At 40.7% G+C, this 14,543-nt stretch overlaps 1 protein-coding gene across 1 annotated transcript; it reads right to left on the bottom strand.

Moving 5' to 3' along the window:
• Positions 1 to 5,815: 5,815 nt before the first annotated feature.
• LOC131217291 (heavy metal-associated isoprenylated plant protein 41-like) lies at positions 5,816 to 14,341 on the bottom strand. The gene is made up of 3 exons (XM_058212202.1): positions 14,173 to 14,341; positions 7,719 to 7,749; positions 5,816 to 6,324 (listed from the first exon to the last, which is right to left on the bottom strand). Exons 1-3 carry the CDS (start codon positions 14,339 to 14,341, stop codon positions 5,922 to 5,924), a joined length of 603 nt encoding a protein of 200 aa, XP_058068185.1. The 3' UTR covers positions 5,816 to 5,921.
• Between the last annotated feature and the right edge of the window lie 202 nt (positions 14,342 to 14,543).

Below are 14,543 nucleotides of genomic sequence, written 5' to 3'. Positions count from 1 at the left end.
GGTGTGGGCATGGGTAGTGAGGCAGTGTGGCTGTAGTGGCGCTAGATGGCGCACTTTGCACTTTGCATGTGCGCATCGTGTCACAGAGTGGTCGCTCTCTCGTGACCTTACCCGAACTGGTGCGAGACGGTGCGATCGCGATGCGATAGGTCTGGTCAGAGCCTTAGGGCGGTGGATCTGAAAATCTAAAATGAGCCCGAGTTTTATAGGTGACTGAGAATGGTCGGATCTTAAATCCGAAACGTCCAGCCATTTCTAAAAATGGATAGTCACCTTGAAAGCCACAACGGTCCGAAAACGAACAGGTCAGGATGATCCAACGGTTAGATCTTCTGATCTGATGACCAGAAATGTCTAGGTATTTGTCAACGGCCAGAAACATTTTTCAAACGTTTTAGACCATTGAATACCATACAAAAATAGTGTTATACTTGATGCTTATATAAACTGGACCATTCTAGTCCGATTTCATCATCTCAACACACCATCTATCCCATCAGAAACATCCAAATCTCCTTAGTGAATACTGTAAACATTTCTCTCTATCCGATCCTGCCAAAACAGATCAATTGCGTTACAATGTTCCATAGTGGATCCATCGTGGTTGCTGCACACTGATTCAGTAGAGGCTTGTCTTATCCTATAAGCAATTCGCCTGTAACCCATCAGCAATTGATAAGAGGGCGAATCACGCTTTAAGGATAGCATATTCTATACGTGATTCAGCCTAGTGAAACCATTTTTCTTGCATATATTTTTTTATATTTTTTGGTGTATCCAAACATCAATTTATAACAGTGCCACTTGTCAATTAGTCAAACCAATCATGCTATCAGGTGGGCCACACTCGTAAATTGAATGACATGGACCCCAACCCGCCGGATGAGTTGAAGTTAGCTTGATCTCACCCCAGGGCACATGATTAAGGCTTGGATCAAGCACATGTGTGCTACACATGTATGGGATTAGCCAACCTCCCAAAGCTACTTATGTAACTAACTGGGTGTATGTACTTAGGCCGTCCAAGCATTCGTTGTTGGCAGGGCTCACACAATCAAATGATCCAAGCTGTCCAACCAATGGGCACTCTATGGTTCATGACCCATATGGGGGGAACGACTGTATCGAATGGTTCGTTTGATTCAAACATGTAGTAATGCGGACCTATCAGCGAGAAATGTTGGACTGGTGATGGTCAACTTACAAATGAGGCCTATAATTTTAGGGTCAACTCACCATGTCCTTTGTCATGGGAGAATCCGGTCCGTTAATCTTCTGCTTTAGTTGATCAATGTCGCCTTCCAAGGGGTGATTCGTTTACCAAGCATCTCGACTATTTCTTTTCGTTCTTTGTTGGACTGTAAGAAAGATTATGAAATTCCATTAAAGAAAACAAGTTCTTTTTGGATTGCATTTTATTCATTAATTTACCTAAAAATTCCTCTTACACATTAGTTTTACCATGAAATGCCTTAAAAGTTTATATTTACAAAATCGTGCCTCCTAATTTATGGTGGAGGGTAAAAATATGTTTTTCCCCATCCATTATTCTCATCCATCCTCTCGCCTGCAGACCAGTTGCAAATGACCGAGTACATACTTGCTCCAATCACTAAAATCACATCTCCTCATATTCCCAGCATCTTTCACCAACTGATCATCATGTTGGCCTGTTAGCATTTAACCTGTTGTGCCCCACCTTGATGTCTGTCTTGTATATCCATGCATCCATATATTTTTCTAACTCATTTTAAGTAATAGGAAAAAAAATGAAGCAGATCCAAATCTCAGGTGGACCACACCATGGGAAATAGTGGTGATCAGCCATTAAAAGATTTTTGGGGGCCACAAAATTTGGATCAAGTTGATATTTGAGTTTTAACTTCATTTAGGTCTGTGTGACTGATGCAGGGATGAACATGATGACATCGATCACCATCTTCCTCAAGAGAATAACTACTTCGAATCCACGGAGCTTCTCTGGACTCCTCACAAAGACTTCTCAAATCCAGGAGGAAAGAAAGCAGAAAATAGAAATAAATTCTAATAAATTCGAAATTGACTTAATGAATCCCAATAAATGAGTTCACAACCCTTTAAATAGGGATACCAAGAAATGGGAGAGAAATTAGAAGCAAACTACAACTAAACTCCTAGAATTCGCGACTTACTATAAATAGTAAACTTACTATTTATAGACGTTCGTGATGTCTACTAGTGCGCAAGGTTTTCCGCCAAAAATAGTAAGTCTCCTATTTGGCTTCACCAAACCGTTCTCCTAATTATTCTAAGCTCTTTTCACGTTGGATGCAACTCCTAAAGCCCACCGGATGAAGAGTTATAATCAAATTAAAACTTACTATTTATAGTAAAAACGAAATTAAAATAGGGAAACGACCTTGATCCAGGGTTATTTTGCAAATCCGGCTTGTGGAACCTAGTGTAGCAGGGTTGGTTGGCTAAAGTAGCTCGTTCTACCCCAAAATCATATATTTTACGCTCGATAACTCATTCCGGATTGTGAGATATGCCCGATCTAAGGTTCGACGGTCCGGATTACTTCTGTCATCGAGTGGGCCTTTTCTGATCCATCTTGGCCATGAAACTCTCCGCGACCCGCTCTACATCAGTGACCTCATCAATAGGTTAGATGGCAAATAAATATAATGATGTGCTCTAAGAAGTTTCTAATGGTGGGTGTTCAACCACCACGGTTTCCTATGGGGTGATCCACTTGGGATTTATATCTGTATCATTTTTGGATTACGTCATAATGAATGGATGGAGTGGATATGCAACGTATACATCAAGGTGGGCCTGCGACAAGTACAGTATAGGGATCCTGCAAGGCTTGGCCCTGCTCTCATTTTATGGGAGATTTAGATCACAAGAAATGGCAGGAGCTTTGAAGACACCCAGATTAGAGTGGACTAGACAATTGCTAGAATCTGTAGATGGTTTACCCACATTGCTACCTATTTCCCACTCCCGTCCTCTAGAGATCGGAATAGCATGAAGGTTGTCCGGGATTTGGGGCTCTCTCCAAGGCAAAATAATAGGCCACTATCAATAGTCAAATGGAGGTGGCTGATGGAGGGATGGGTTAGATTGAATGTAGACGGGCCCTTCAGGTAGTGGGAAAGTTTGTAGAGATGAAAGAGGCGAACTTATATTTACATTCACCAAAGGCTATGGTGTCAGGTCCAACTTTCAAGCCGAGGCTAAAGCAGTGGTGGACGGGTTGAATCTATGTTTGGATTATGAGTTAAGTAGAGTGGAAGTGAAAGGTAACTCGTTAGCGGTAGTGGACTTGTTCTCTAAGGAAGGTCGAGTCCCATGGAATATCTACTACTAAAAGAAACATTTTGATTTTAATTGGGGCATCACCCAAGTCTTGATTGAGCACATCCCGAGGGAGGCCAATAACGTGACGGATGGCATGGCTCGCTTGGGCAGCGCTAATCAGTCGGATAGGAAATTTGCTACGGTTTTGGCCCTTCTGCTCCTTACTCAGGGGGAGCTTGTCCTAGACCGGTCAGGTCTTAGGGCGGTTAGGGAGAGTTAATAGTGTAAGGGTTAGAAGTTACGATAGGCTGACCCGACCTCCTTTTTGTTACAATGGGTCAGCCCAAATGTACTGTGCGCATCTGTATAGAAGCCTCAAAGATTTAAGATATAAATCAAATTAATATTATTATTTTTAAAAAGGTGGGCCCGTGGTCTAGGATTTATCTAATGCAGTAACGCCCTAACCTAATCGAATGGCCTCCCATCCCAATTATCCCTACTAGGGAAGGAGTCTGTCGCATGGGTGGGACCCACCTTGTTGTGTTTTCGAAATCCACTTCAAGCATTGAGTGCATCATCCATTTTAGGCGCATGACTTAAAAATCAGGCCTATTTTTTATCCAGGTGTACCATAATATTGAAATAGTGTACATGGCGATGAACACTCTCTAAACTATATCTCTTGATGTGACCCACCTGAATCATGGATTATCTTATTTTTGGGCCCTAGGCCTAAATGCTTTTGTGGCATCTACCGGTTGGAGTGGATTTCTTATAATCATTATGGTGGTGTTAAGACTAAAATATTGCATAGTTATCTTCTCAATTATACTAGTTTCTTATGCATTCAAAGACTTATTCAAAGGCTTAATTGATCTAATTATACACATTTTCTACATGTGAGGTACTTCAAATACTAAGGATGAATATGTGCTTAAAGATGAAGAATTAAAACTCAAAAGAATTGACAATGAAGAGTTAAAGATTTGGAGCTAAGAAGTGATGATTCAAAGTGTTAAGTATCAAATGAAAAGAAGTGTCAAAGTGGTGAGAGCAACCGAAAGTCAAGCTGCGAAAGAATAGGGAAATCTTCAGAGCTTCAATCCATCGATCGACAGTTAGGTTTGATCGATTGAAGATGTCTTGACTAATCAGGAAGACTGATCGAGCAATGTCAAAATACAACAACAACTCTCTAGATAAATTTAAGGACTTTCGACTGGTCCACCGATCGATACAGGGAGGAAATTCAAAAGTTAGTTACTATACAATTTTGTGAACTTCCAATCGATGTCTTCAACAAATCAACATGTACAACAGGTCGACGATATGTGCAACTGCATAACTTTAAGTTAGTTTGTGAAATTTCTAGATGGATGCATAAATTGAATATCTAAAACTATTTAAAGGGCTCTTTTATATGTCCTTAATCATCAGGATTTTGGAGAAGGAGATTGTGGGGAGGAAGCTTTCCTAGCGTTGTTCCACTGTCGAAACTTCGGTTCTAGTTTGATTTCTTTCTGTTTAGTTTAAGATGTTACTCGTGATTGGTTAGTCTTTTAGATAAAGGTAAGGGATAAACCTTTTGATGGCTTATTGATATTTAATTCGTTTTCAATTAAAGTTTTTAGGTTTTCATGTTGAATTATGATTAGATGTGATTGAATTCCTAGATTGGAGAAAATATTAATATGTAAAATTGATAGATCTATTTTTGCTTCCGAGTACAATACCTTTTGATTCCCTGCGATTGATTACCTAGATCTTCATAAGAAATCAACCTATCATAATTCTAATCTATATTGGATGTTTATTATTAAATTTACTATTATATCTTTCAATTAAAATGGATTAGAATTCCGTTCTAGTTGAGTTATCAACTTGAGAAGATGAATTAAGTTCAAATTCTATTGATTGGGGACTCTTGAATCCTTAGTATTTTTATTAATTATTCACACTCTTTTACTTTGTTGGATTAAAAACCAAAACAACATAATTAGTTTTAATTGTTTTCTCACCAAAAATTTATGTGGTTCGACCTCAAACTCCTGAGTTATTACTACATCACAACCCTACACTTGGGGTTGTCAACCCTTATGTTCAATCAGGGGGGCCATGAAAAAAATCAAGAGTAGAGGTCTTTCTCCCAATTATGTTCTTTGATGCGGTCCATCTGAATCACAGGTAACCTGATTTTTTGGCCTTAGGCCTAATGTGGGATTGCACATCTAATGGTCAGATTAGATTTCACCTACACATCACAATGGGTCAAGTGTGCGTCCCATGATTATTTTTTTTAATATAAGGAGAACTGAAATCCCTTCAAATAATTACCAGAGGCCACCGTCAATTTTTTATGGGTTCATTGTGATGTGTATGTGAAATCTGACGTTAGGCACACGATTAGAAACTCAAGCTGAATTGTGATTTTGATCGGCCAAAATCAAACAAAATAGTTGTGAGAGAGATATCCATAGTTGATTTTTTACAAGCCCACCATGATGATTTTCTGAAATCCACTCAAACCAATGGTAAAGATGTGGACTGTATTTTTCCACTGGCAGTTGCAGAGGCTTACGAACTACAGGAGAGATGCAGTTGTTCTGAGTCGATCGACTCACTCACCGTCCAAGTTAAAAGTAAAAGATCAGCAAACTCACCGAGTCATTGTAAGCCATGAGTTCTAGCTTTAAGTAGGCCAAAGCCTCGCTAATATCATCACAGCCACTCGTTGATGTCCTACTTTGTTGCATGGTTGAACAATCCCTTAACGAGAACTTGAAGGTGAAGCTCTCATTCAAAGGGAACTTTTGGTTGCTTTTAATTCCACCACCCCTTTTATTATGGTAGCCTGGATAGTCAGACTTCCTAAATTCCACACGTTCCTCCAACACAAGGCCCACTCTTTTGGCTAGCTTCTCCAACTTCCAACGGTTGTAAGGGTCATCGTTCCGGTGGGACACGTGCACTTCTCCAATGTCGGTCAGCATCTCACGTGCACTCTGGAAGAAACCAGATAGGAGTTTCTGGTGTCGCCTGTTTTACCAATGAAGTGAAACCATAGTCATCAAAATTAGTTTAATGAGTTAATAGAAGTCATTGGGTCCATTAATCTTCTTCTTATTACTATCAATGGGCCAACATCCAAAAATCACATCGGCAACATCATCCTAAATAGAGCTGGTCACTGGACGACTCCACTAGGAAAACTCGACTCGTCCGACTCGTTCAAATCCGACTCGATCCGAATTGAGTGGGTGAGTCGATCCGAATCAAGTTGACTTCGTCCAATCCGAACTCAAATCTTGTCACGTTCGAGTCTCTCGGTAACTCGACTTGACCTGAAATCCAACTCGATACTGACTTGACTCGATTCGAAACTCAAGTTTTATATATATATATATATATATATATATATATATATATATATATATATATATATATATATATATATATATATATATAGGGAAAAGGTACTATGCGCTCGACCTCACGATAAGCTCCCGTGAGGTCGAGTTGTGTGGGCCCCACCATGATGCGTGTCGACCATCAACACCGTGCATTTGATGGGTCCCCTCTAAATTATGGGATATCCCAAAAATCAGCCGTATATGGAACTCAGGTGGGCCATACCATCTAAAATCATATGAAGACATCGTTAAAACATATAAAAGCACTTGGTGGGGCCCACCTAAGTTTTGAATGATGTTGAAACTTGGTCTGAACCCTCATCCAAGTGGGACACACATAATGGATGGGCTGGATTTGCAAACCACATCTCGGTGGGCCCAAAAAATGATTATGAATGTTTTAATGGTGCACGGCCCCTCCCCACTTCTGTATGTGGTGTGGCTCACACAAGTCACAGATTGACTTGATTTTTGAGACCTAGGCCCACGATGGAATGGTGCATCTGACTGATGGGGTAGATGTTCGAAACGCATCACGGTGGGGCCCACACAGCTCGACCTCATGGGACGAACTCGTGAGGTCGAGCGCATAGTACCTTTTCCCATATATATATATATATATATATATATATATAGTATCAGATCTGATGCCATCTAGCTGATAGAAAGGCTGCAATTATGGCAAGTGAATTTAGGTTTTGAGTTGTGATTTCAACATGTGGATACTCGGTGCTGACTTGACCCGACTCAGTACTTGTGAGTGGGTCGACTCGGTCTGAATTAGTCCATGACAGGCCTGAACTCGGATCGGGTTAGGCATGCCGCAACAACTGCATTAGGAGAGATCAGAAAATCAGATGGTTGTTCTCCTGCTTGTGGCAGTTACAGATCTCTGCATGAAACAAATTTTAAAAAATGATCATAGCTTTAAGGTTGCCAACATATGAATTACACATCATCCACAAGCTTTTCATTTGGTGCACATATTTGTCATGAATAAATGAGCAGCTCCAAGAGTACAGTGCAAAAATAGAAGAATGACTTGATGGACCTGAAAAAATGAAGGCAAAAAAGAAAAAGAACAAAAAAAATAAAAGAACGATAGGCAGTTCAAATCCACACCATGATTTCATTCACATCAAAAGAAATGTCAGTATCAAATCCCCATAGTAATTGTAAAGGAGCTTCAAACTCGTCTATCATACCCATTTTGGCCTAGACACCAAGAAAAGAGACCACGCCAACAAAAAAAAAATGATGAATGTCTATTAAGACCATTTTGTAAGAAAGACGCAGACCTTATGATGTGGTCCACTTATGATATGGATATACCTCTTTTTTTAGCCTAATGCCCTAAATTGTTATGGAAGAAAAGATGGACGGGCAGGCATGATCCCGAAATTGAATCACAGCCAAAGCTCAATTAGACTACACTACATGAAATAGTGCAAAAATGATGTATACTATTGAACCTCTCTATGGCCCACATTGTTATTTATTTATCATCCAACGTGTTCTTAAGCACACACAGACATGGACGAAGGGAAAACACAAATATCAGAATCTAGGCAGCTTGAATCTCTAGCATTTCACCCATGTGACTTTTTTATCCGCCTGATTTTTCCTTTTAAAAGCGGATTAGGAGAGATTCTAGGGCTCACCCGAGTTATGAATTAAGTTGCATATCATAGTCCAGGCCCAATAAGTGGTGGACAGGTTGGATGACACCTACACGTAACAGCTTGATCACGCTATCGTAATAAAGAAAATAGAGAAGTTAACTGCGTGGATAAAACAAATAGATGAACAACTTGGTCCACTTGAGGTTTGAATATGTCTCATTTTTTGACTAAGGCCCCGAAATGACCTGGAAAAATATATGGACGGCATGGATAAAAGAAATACATCAAGTTGCGGCCCACTAAGCACTGCCCAATGGCCACTCCGCTCCTGGCACCGGTAGGCAATCCTATACTTAAACTGCCTGAGAAATACTTCCTGCGGCAAGCCTTCCCACAGGAAGTTCCTACCGTGGGTTGCGAGGTGGGGGCCGTCATAATGTTGGTGAGGAATCCACCTTAGTCTGTCTGTTCTGCGAGCTCATTTTAGGACATGGTACCGAAAATAAGTAGGATTTAAAACTCAGGTGGGCCATTATAGAGGAAAAGGTGGAGATTACCACGGTTGAAACATTTCTATGGGTGCAAAAGTTGTGCATTAGGATAAGTCTTTTGTATTTTCACTTCATCCCATTGGTAATGACCTTATAAACGGTTTGGATGGCATGCGAACACCAAGCTGGAGGTCTCAACGGTGGGTAAACGGATAGACGAGGTAGATTTCTCTCCAACATCACGGGCCCCACCAACAATCTCAGCACAGGAAGTAAATCCGTGTCCAACAATCTGCGTCACGTCACATGGGCGGAGGCCGGATCCACTTCAAGCGTTTGTGCGACCTACCTTGATATTTGTGATAAATCTACAATATCTATCGGTTTTTCGAGATAATTTTTGACACGGACCGAAAATTAAGCAAATCTAACACTCAAGTGGACCGCACCACTGCAAGTAATGAGTAGAGAAATTGTTGTTTGAGAAATTGACCACTGACGCCACCTTTTACCCGGCGTCTTTAAACGCTCCCAAACATTACTTTCCCAAAATAAACCAGTCTGTACGGAACACTATTTGCAGATGGAAATAACCTTGCATTTTAGTCTATCACTACGGTTAGTACCTGTAGCTATAGGTGTTGAATGCAAGTGTATTTTTGTCTGTAAATAGTGTGTCCGTACATAATGGTTTACTCTGGGTAAAGAAAGTTTGGGAGAGCTTTGAAAAGACGCCGGGTAAAAGGTGGCGTCTACAGTGATGTTTCAATGAAATCTGTACCATTCACAAGGTCATTACTACCGAGTTGAACTGAAATACAAATATATTAGCTTGATCTAAAAATTTTCTGAGTCTACGATTGCTTCAAGGATGTATGTTCAATCTCACTGTTTCCAATTGTACGGCCAATTCAATTTTAGATCCGCTTCATTTTTTGTTCCATGTCCTATGATGACATGGGAAACGGATGGACGGGGTGGATTTCAAACAAACATCATGCTGGCCCCACCTAACTTCCGATGGAAATTAGTAACCAGGAAAAAAAAAAAAAAAAAAAGTTGGGCGGGAACTACAATGTGCGTACGTGTGATCACAAAGCTGGATTTTTGTTAGAGTACCTTGCGTTTTTTGATAAAATAACAGAAATGCCCATTCAATGAGTAAAGAAGGGTCAGGGAGTTGTCCCCTGTGGGGTAGCCCACCTGAGAGTTGGATTGGAATGAATTTTAGCCATGAAGGAAAACATTGTTAGACGTACATGGTGAACAGATTGGATTGTATACACGCACCAATATAGGACCTACAGATTGCATACCTACATGCACATGGAGTAGATCCGGCCTCTTTCAAGGAACAAATGTTCATGTAGGGCGGGTGAAGGCGGAAGTGATCAGTATGATATAACCTTAAAATAGGCATATCTCACTGAAATGAGTTATTCACATGTAGGGCTGTACATGAGCAAGCTACTTTGAAAAGGTCGCTTGCTGGATCTAGCTCCACTCGACTCGACTCGGCTCTAACGACATTTCAAGATAAGCTAAGCTTCATATGACCCAGCTCGTTTTGAAAACAAGCTAAGTTCAAACATTGTGGACCTTGACTCAACTCGACTCGAACCTGCTCGAAGCTCGAGCTCAGCTCGTCCTCCCCAGCTATGGAATCACTGTCCCACCTATTTTTTACAGGGAATCTGGCAGTCAATTTGTGGAACAAGCTGGCTGTTTTCTTCAAGGTGTCCTTGCCTGCTCGTCTTATGGTCTGAGGTCGGCTCGTCTGGTGGTGGCAATGGGCTCTTCCTTTCAGATTCACCCCAATCGGTCTCCGGCTAGCTCCTTCCTTCCTGTTGTAGGAAGTTTGGAAGGCCAGGAATGAAGCTAGATTTGACGGTCAAGGCGTTTCAGTTCAATGTGCTCGTCAAGTTCAAATGGTGGATGGAATCGTGTTTCCCACTCATTCAGTCTTCCTTCTATCAAGCGGAAGCCTCCCCCCTTCCTGTTGCCCATCGTTAGATCCGTCAGGGCCGTCACCCCTAAAGTTTTTGTATTGTAAATTGGAGCAGGCCGAGAGAGGGTAGCTGTAAGTTAAACATTAACGGCTCAGCTTTTTCTAACCCTGGGCCCGCCGGTGGTGGGGGCATCTGCAGGGACCACAACGGTAATTTGATTTTTGCCTTTGTCAGTGGTTATGAGATTTCGTCCAATAACGGGGTAGAGCTACGGGCTATTTATGACAGTATGAAGTTCTGTTTGTCACAGGATGTGGGGAATGTTCTCATTGAATTTGACTCTAGGTGGGTGGTGGATTGTATTTTGGGGAAGTCATCTTGCGCCTGGAAATGGAAGTATTGGATTCAAAGGATTAAGATCCTTAATGCGAGGGGCTCCTTTCGTGTCTCCCATATCCCCAAAGAAGCGAATGGGATGGCGGATGGTTTAGCTAATGTGGGCAGGAAGGGCCAGCCTGACAGGTTTTTCATCGACGTCCTTGCCCTTCCTCGACTGGTTAGGGGCCGCTTCCTGATGGATAAAGCTGGTATAGGTTCGATCCGGAATGTATTTAGTCCTCCATAGTGTAGGATATGATACGTGGGACAGGCCATGGGCCCTGCTTCCTGCCCAAAATAGCATTGCGTTGTAAATTTTCTCACATCAATGCAGTTTCAGTTTTTTTTTTTTTTTATATTTAAAAATTAAAATTAAAAATAAAACTTAATCCCTATCCTGCCCATGCGTCCCTTTCTTACCCTTTTCCTTCCTTACCTAACTCTCTCTCTCTCTCTCTCTCTCTCTCTCTCTCTCTCTCTCTCTCTCTCTCTCTCTCTCTCTCTCTCTCCCACTTGGCCACTCACTTAAGCTTGGCTCTTGATATTCTTGCTCCAACTTGAGGGGGTGTGTAAGTAAGCATATCTGTGAGTGTGTGTGTGTGCTCAGGCCGAGCTCTCTCTCTCTCTCTCTCTCTCTCTCTCTCTCTCTCTCTCTCTCTCTCTCTCAGCACTAACAACAAGGTACCCTCTATGGCTCTATTTAATATTATATATATATATATATTTTTAATTATTAATTATTAATTGAATATTGGATTTGGGGGTTGGGTCAGTTAGGTCGGGTGGCTGAGTTGAGGTAGGAGCAAGCTCAACTCGACTCGAGGTAAGCTCACCTTGACTCAATCCACTATCTCACCTCGAGCTCGACTCAAAAGATTTGGAAAACAAGCCAAACTCCAATGGTAAGCTCAGGGCCGAGCTCGACTCAAAAGATTTGGAAAACAAGCCAAACTCCATTGGTAAGCTCAAGGCCGAGCTCGACTCAAAAGATTTGGAAAACAAGCCAAACTCCAGTGGTAAGCTCAAGGCCGAGCTCGAACTCGAGGAGAGCACAAACAAACCAAGCCAAGATTGGCCCACCCCGATGTATAGCCCTATTCACATATGATATATGATTTTGGGTAAGAGAAAGTAGCTTCTCTTACCCAACTATTGAATCGATTCTAGTTTGATCATAACTTTTGATCCCTTGAGCTTTAGGAGTGGTGTCCTATATGAAAAGGGCTTAGAAAATTTAGGAGAATAACATGGTCAGGCTAAATAGGACACTTAATATTTTTGGTGAAAATCATGAAGTCTACTATGAATTATGATTGTCTATAAATAGTAAGTTTACTATTATATTAATTCATGAATTTTAGGGAGTTTGAGTTGGAGTTTGATTTTGAAACTTATTCTTAAGTTTGGTATCACTATTCAAAAGATTGTAAAATTGTTTTTATTATGAATCAATTTATTTTTGAATTTATTTCTAGTTTCTATTTTTCCTCATGGATTCGAGGATTCTCTGTAAGGGAAGCTCCGTGGATTCGGAGTAGTTATCCCCTTGAGGAAGATGGTGATTGACCTCATCCCATCCATCCCTGCATCAAATGTCCACCAATCAAGGGCTAGGATTGTTCCACTAATCTTATTTTTAAATGGTAACTTGCAGTGGTAGGTCAGTTTCAGTCATCTTCTTTTCCCTTCTCTCTCTTGATTGACTCCTAACCTCTATTTTTCAAAGATTAGATTGTTTTTCATTAGCTCATTAGAACTGTCATTTGATGAACAACTGATTTGAATAATCAGCATCTACCAATTCCGTTCGTGGAGCAAAGGGTCATGGCCTGCGTGTGGAAAGTTGTATACAATACGGTCGAACTTCATCTTCTTTAGGATTGGTTGTTGGTTCATGACATGCACATCAATACATCAATCTAGCATCCTGTTATATCCACTGTCCATCCAGTGTCCAAGGACTCCAGTGTTGTTCCACTAACCTCTTGATTTTAAATCGGTCCCCAACTTCATGGTGGTGTAAGGTTAGACCAATTTATATTAATATATAAATAATAAGGCCGCTACCTCACATGTCCGTCCACTTGTTGTCACTGTTGAGCTCCCACCGTGCATGCCAGTAGTCGAACAATATAACTCCATCAATCATATGCACATTCCATTGGGCTATTCTCAAAAATTAAGCAAACCCGGATCTCATATGATTTCTTAACTAACACTCAATTTCTTAAATAAATTTCCAACCGGCTTGTGAAAGTTTCATAATCAATACTTTGGTCCCGAGACTTTTCAATCATCCCATCCATTAGTGTTTCGTGATGTGGTTCAGACCATGTTAACACATTCAATAATCAGGTGGCACCCATACATCCCAAGGCTCCTTAATGTTTTACGTTTCACATGTTTGATGGTTGCCCACAGAATCCCTATCGGTTTATTTTGGGAACTCTCATAATTTAGAACGGATCCCACTTCGTTTAACAAACCTGAACGCTCTAATACCACTATTATATTATTATTTATTAGTCATATATATATATATATATATATATATATATATATATAGAAAATGAGGTGTACAAAAAAATTGCATTTTCGTAGAGCGACAGCAGGAGTACAAAGAAAGAAAACACAAAACTGTGGTAATTGTTCACAAACATTTTTAAGATGGTGGTGACTCATCCATCATCAAGTGAAGAAACCTAGCCTACCCAAATCGTGGGCCCATTAACATACTACATCCTACGGACTCCATTTGTTCACCATGGAATGAAAGGTTAAAACACAACAAAATTAATGGTCCAGATTCAACTGGCAATATCAAAATGTTCAGACCGTCCAATCAGTGATCTCTTTCAGCTAAGTTCCATCGAGCGTGGAGAACACGACTTGGACGGTCAAGAATATCATGCAACCATTATTCAAAATAAATGGTGGTGAACTAAGGTGTGCTAGTGATATGTTGCTATAAGACTACAGATTTAATACAAAGATTTCCAATCACGTGTATATATGTGTGTAGATGCATGTGTACCTTTTGAATCATGTGAAGTTGCCACCATGTTAGTAGCTGAACCAAAGGCCTTTGCAAGAGAGGCAGAGAAAGAGAAATCTCCCTCTCCTACTAGTAGTATCTTGTGAGAGCTGCAGTAGTGCTGTATCCATTTCTCTCCGCTCTCTTTCCTCCCTTTGCCTGTTCCCATTAATTGCAGTAACCTTTCTTAACATTCATGGAGAAGACTATATAAAAGGACTTGTTTGGTACTCTGTATAATATGATCAATCATACACATGCATGCATCCACCTTTTACATGCCATCTATGTAACTCAATCCAAACCGTTCAAATCAGGGAGAATATTCATAGTTGGTGACCCAAAATTGTACAGAATGCTGACAAAGAAGG

The sequence above is a fragment of the Magnolia sinica genome, chromosome 10 (assembly GCF_029962835.1).
Source record: "Magnolia sinica isolate HGM2019 chromosome 10, MsV1, whole genome shotgun sequence".
Taxonomy (NCBI): domain Eukaryota; kingdom Viridiplantae; phylum Streptophyta; class Magnoliopsida; order Magnoliales; family Magnoliaceae; genus Magnolia; species Magnolia sinica.
This window is presented reverse-complemented; position numbering and strand designations above follow the sequence as displayed.

Coding starts and splice junctions, on each gene's coding strand:
- LOC131217291 (XM_058212202.1), bottom strand. CDS start 14,341: ATGGGAACAGGCAAAGGGAGGAAAGAGAGCGGAGAGAAATGGATACAG. Junction 7,750..14,172: donor AACTTCACATGATTCAAAAG/GTACACATGCAT, acceptor TCATTTTTTCAG/GTCCATCAAGTCATTCTTCT. Junction 6,325..7,718: donor CATTCTTCTATTTTTGCACT/GTACTCTTGGAG, acceptor TTGGTAAAACAG/GCGACACCAGAAACTCCTAT.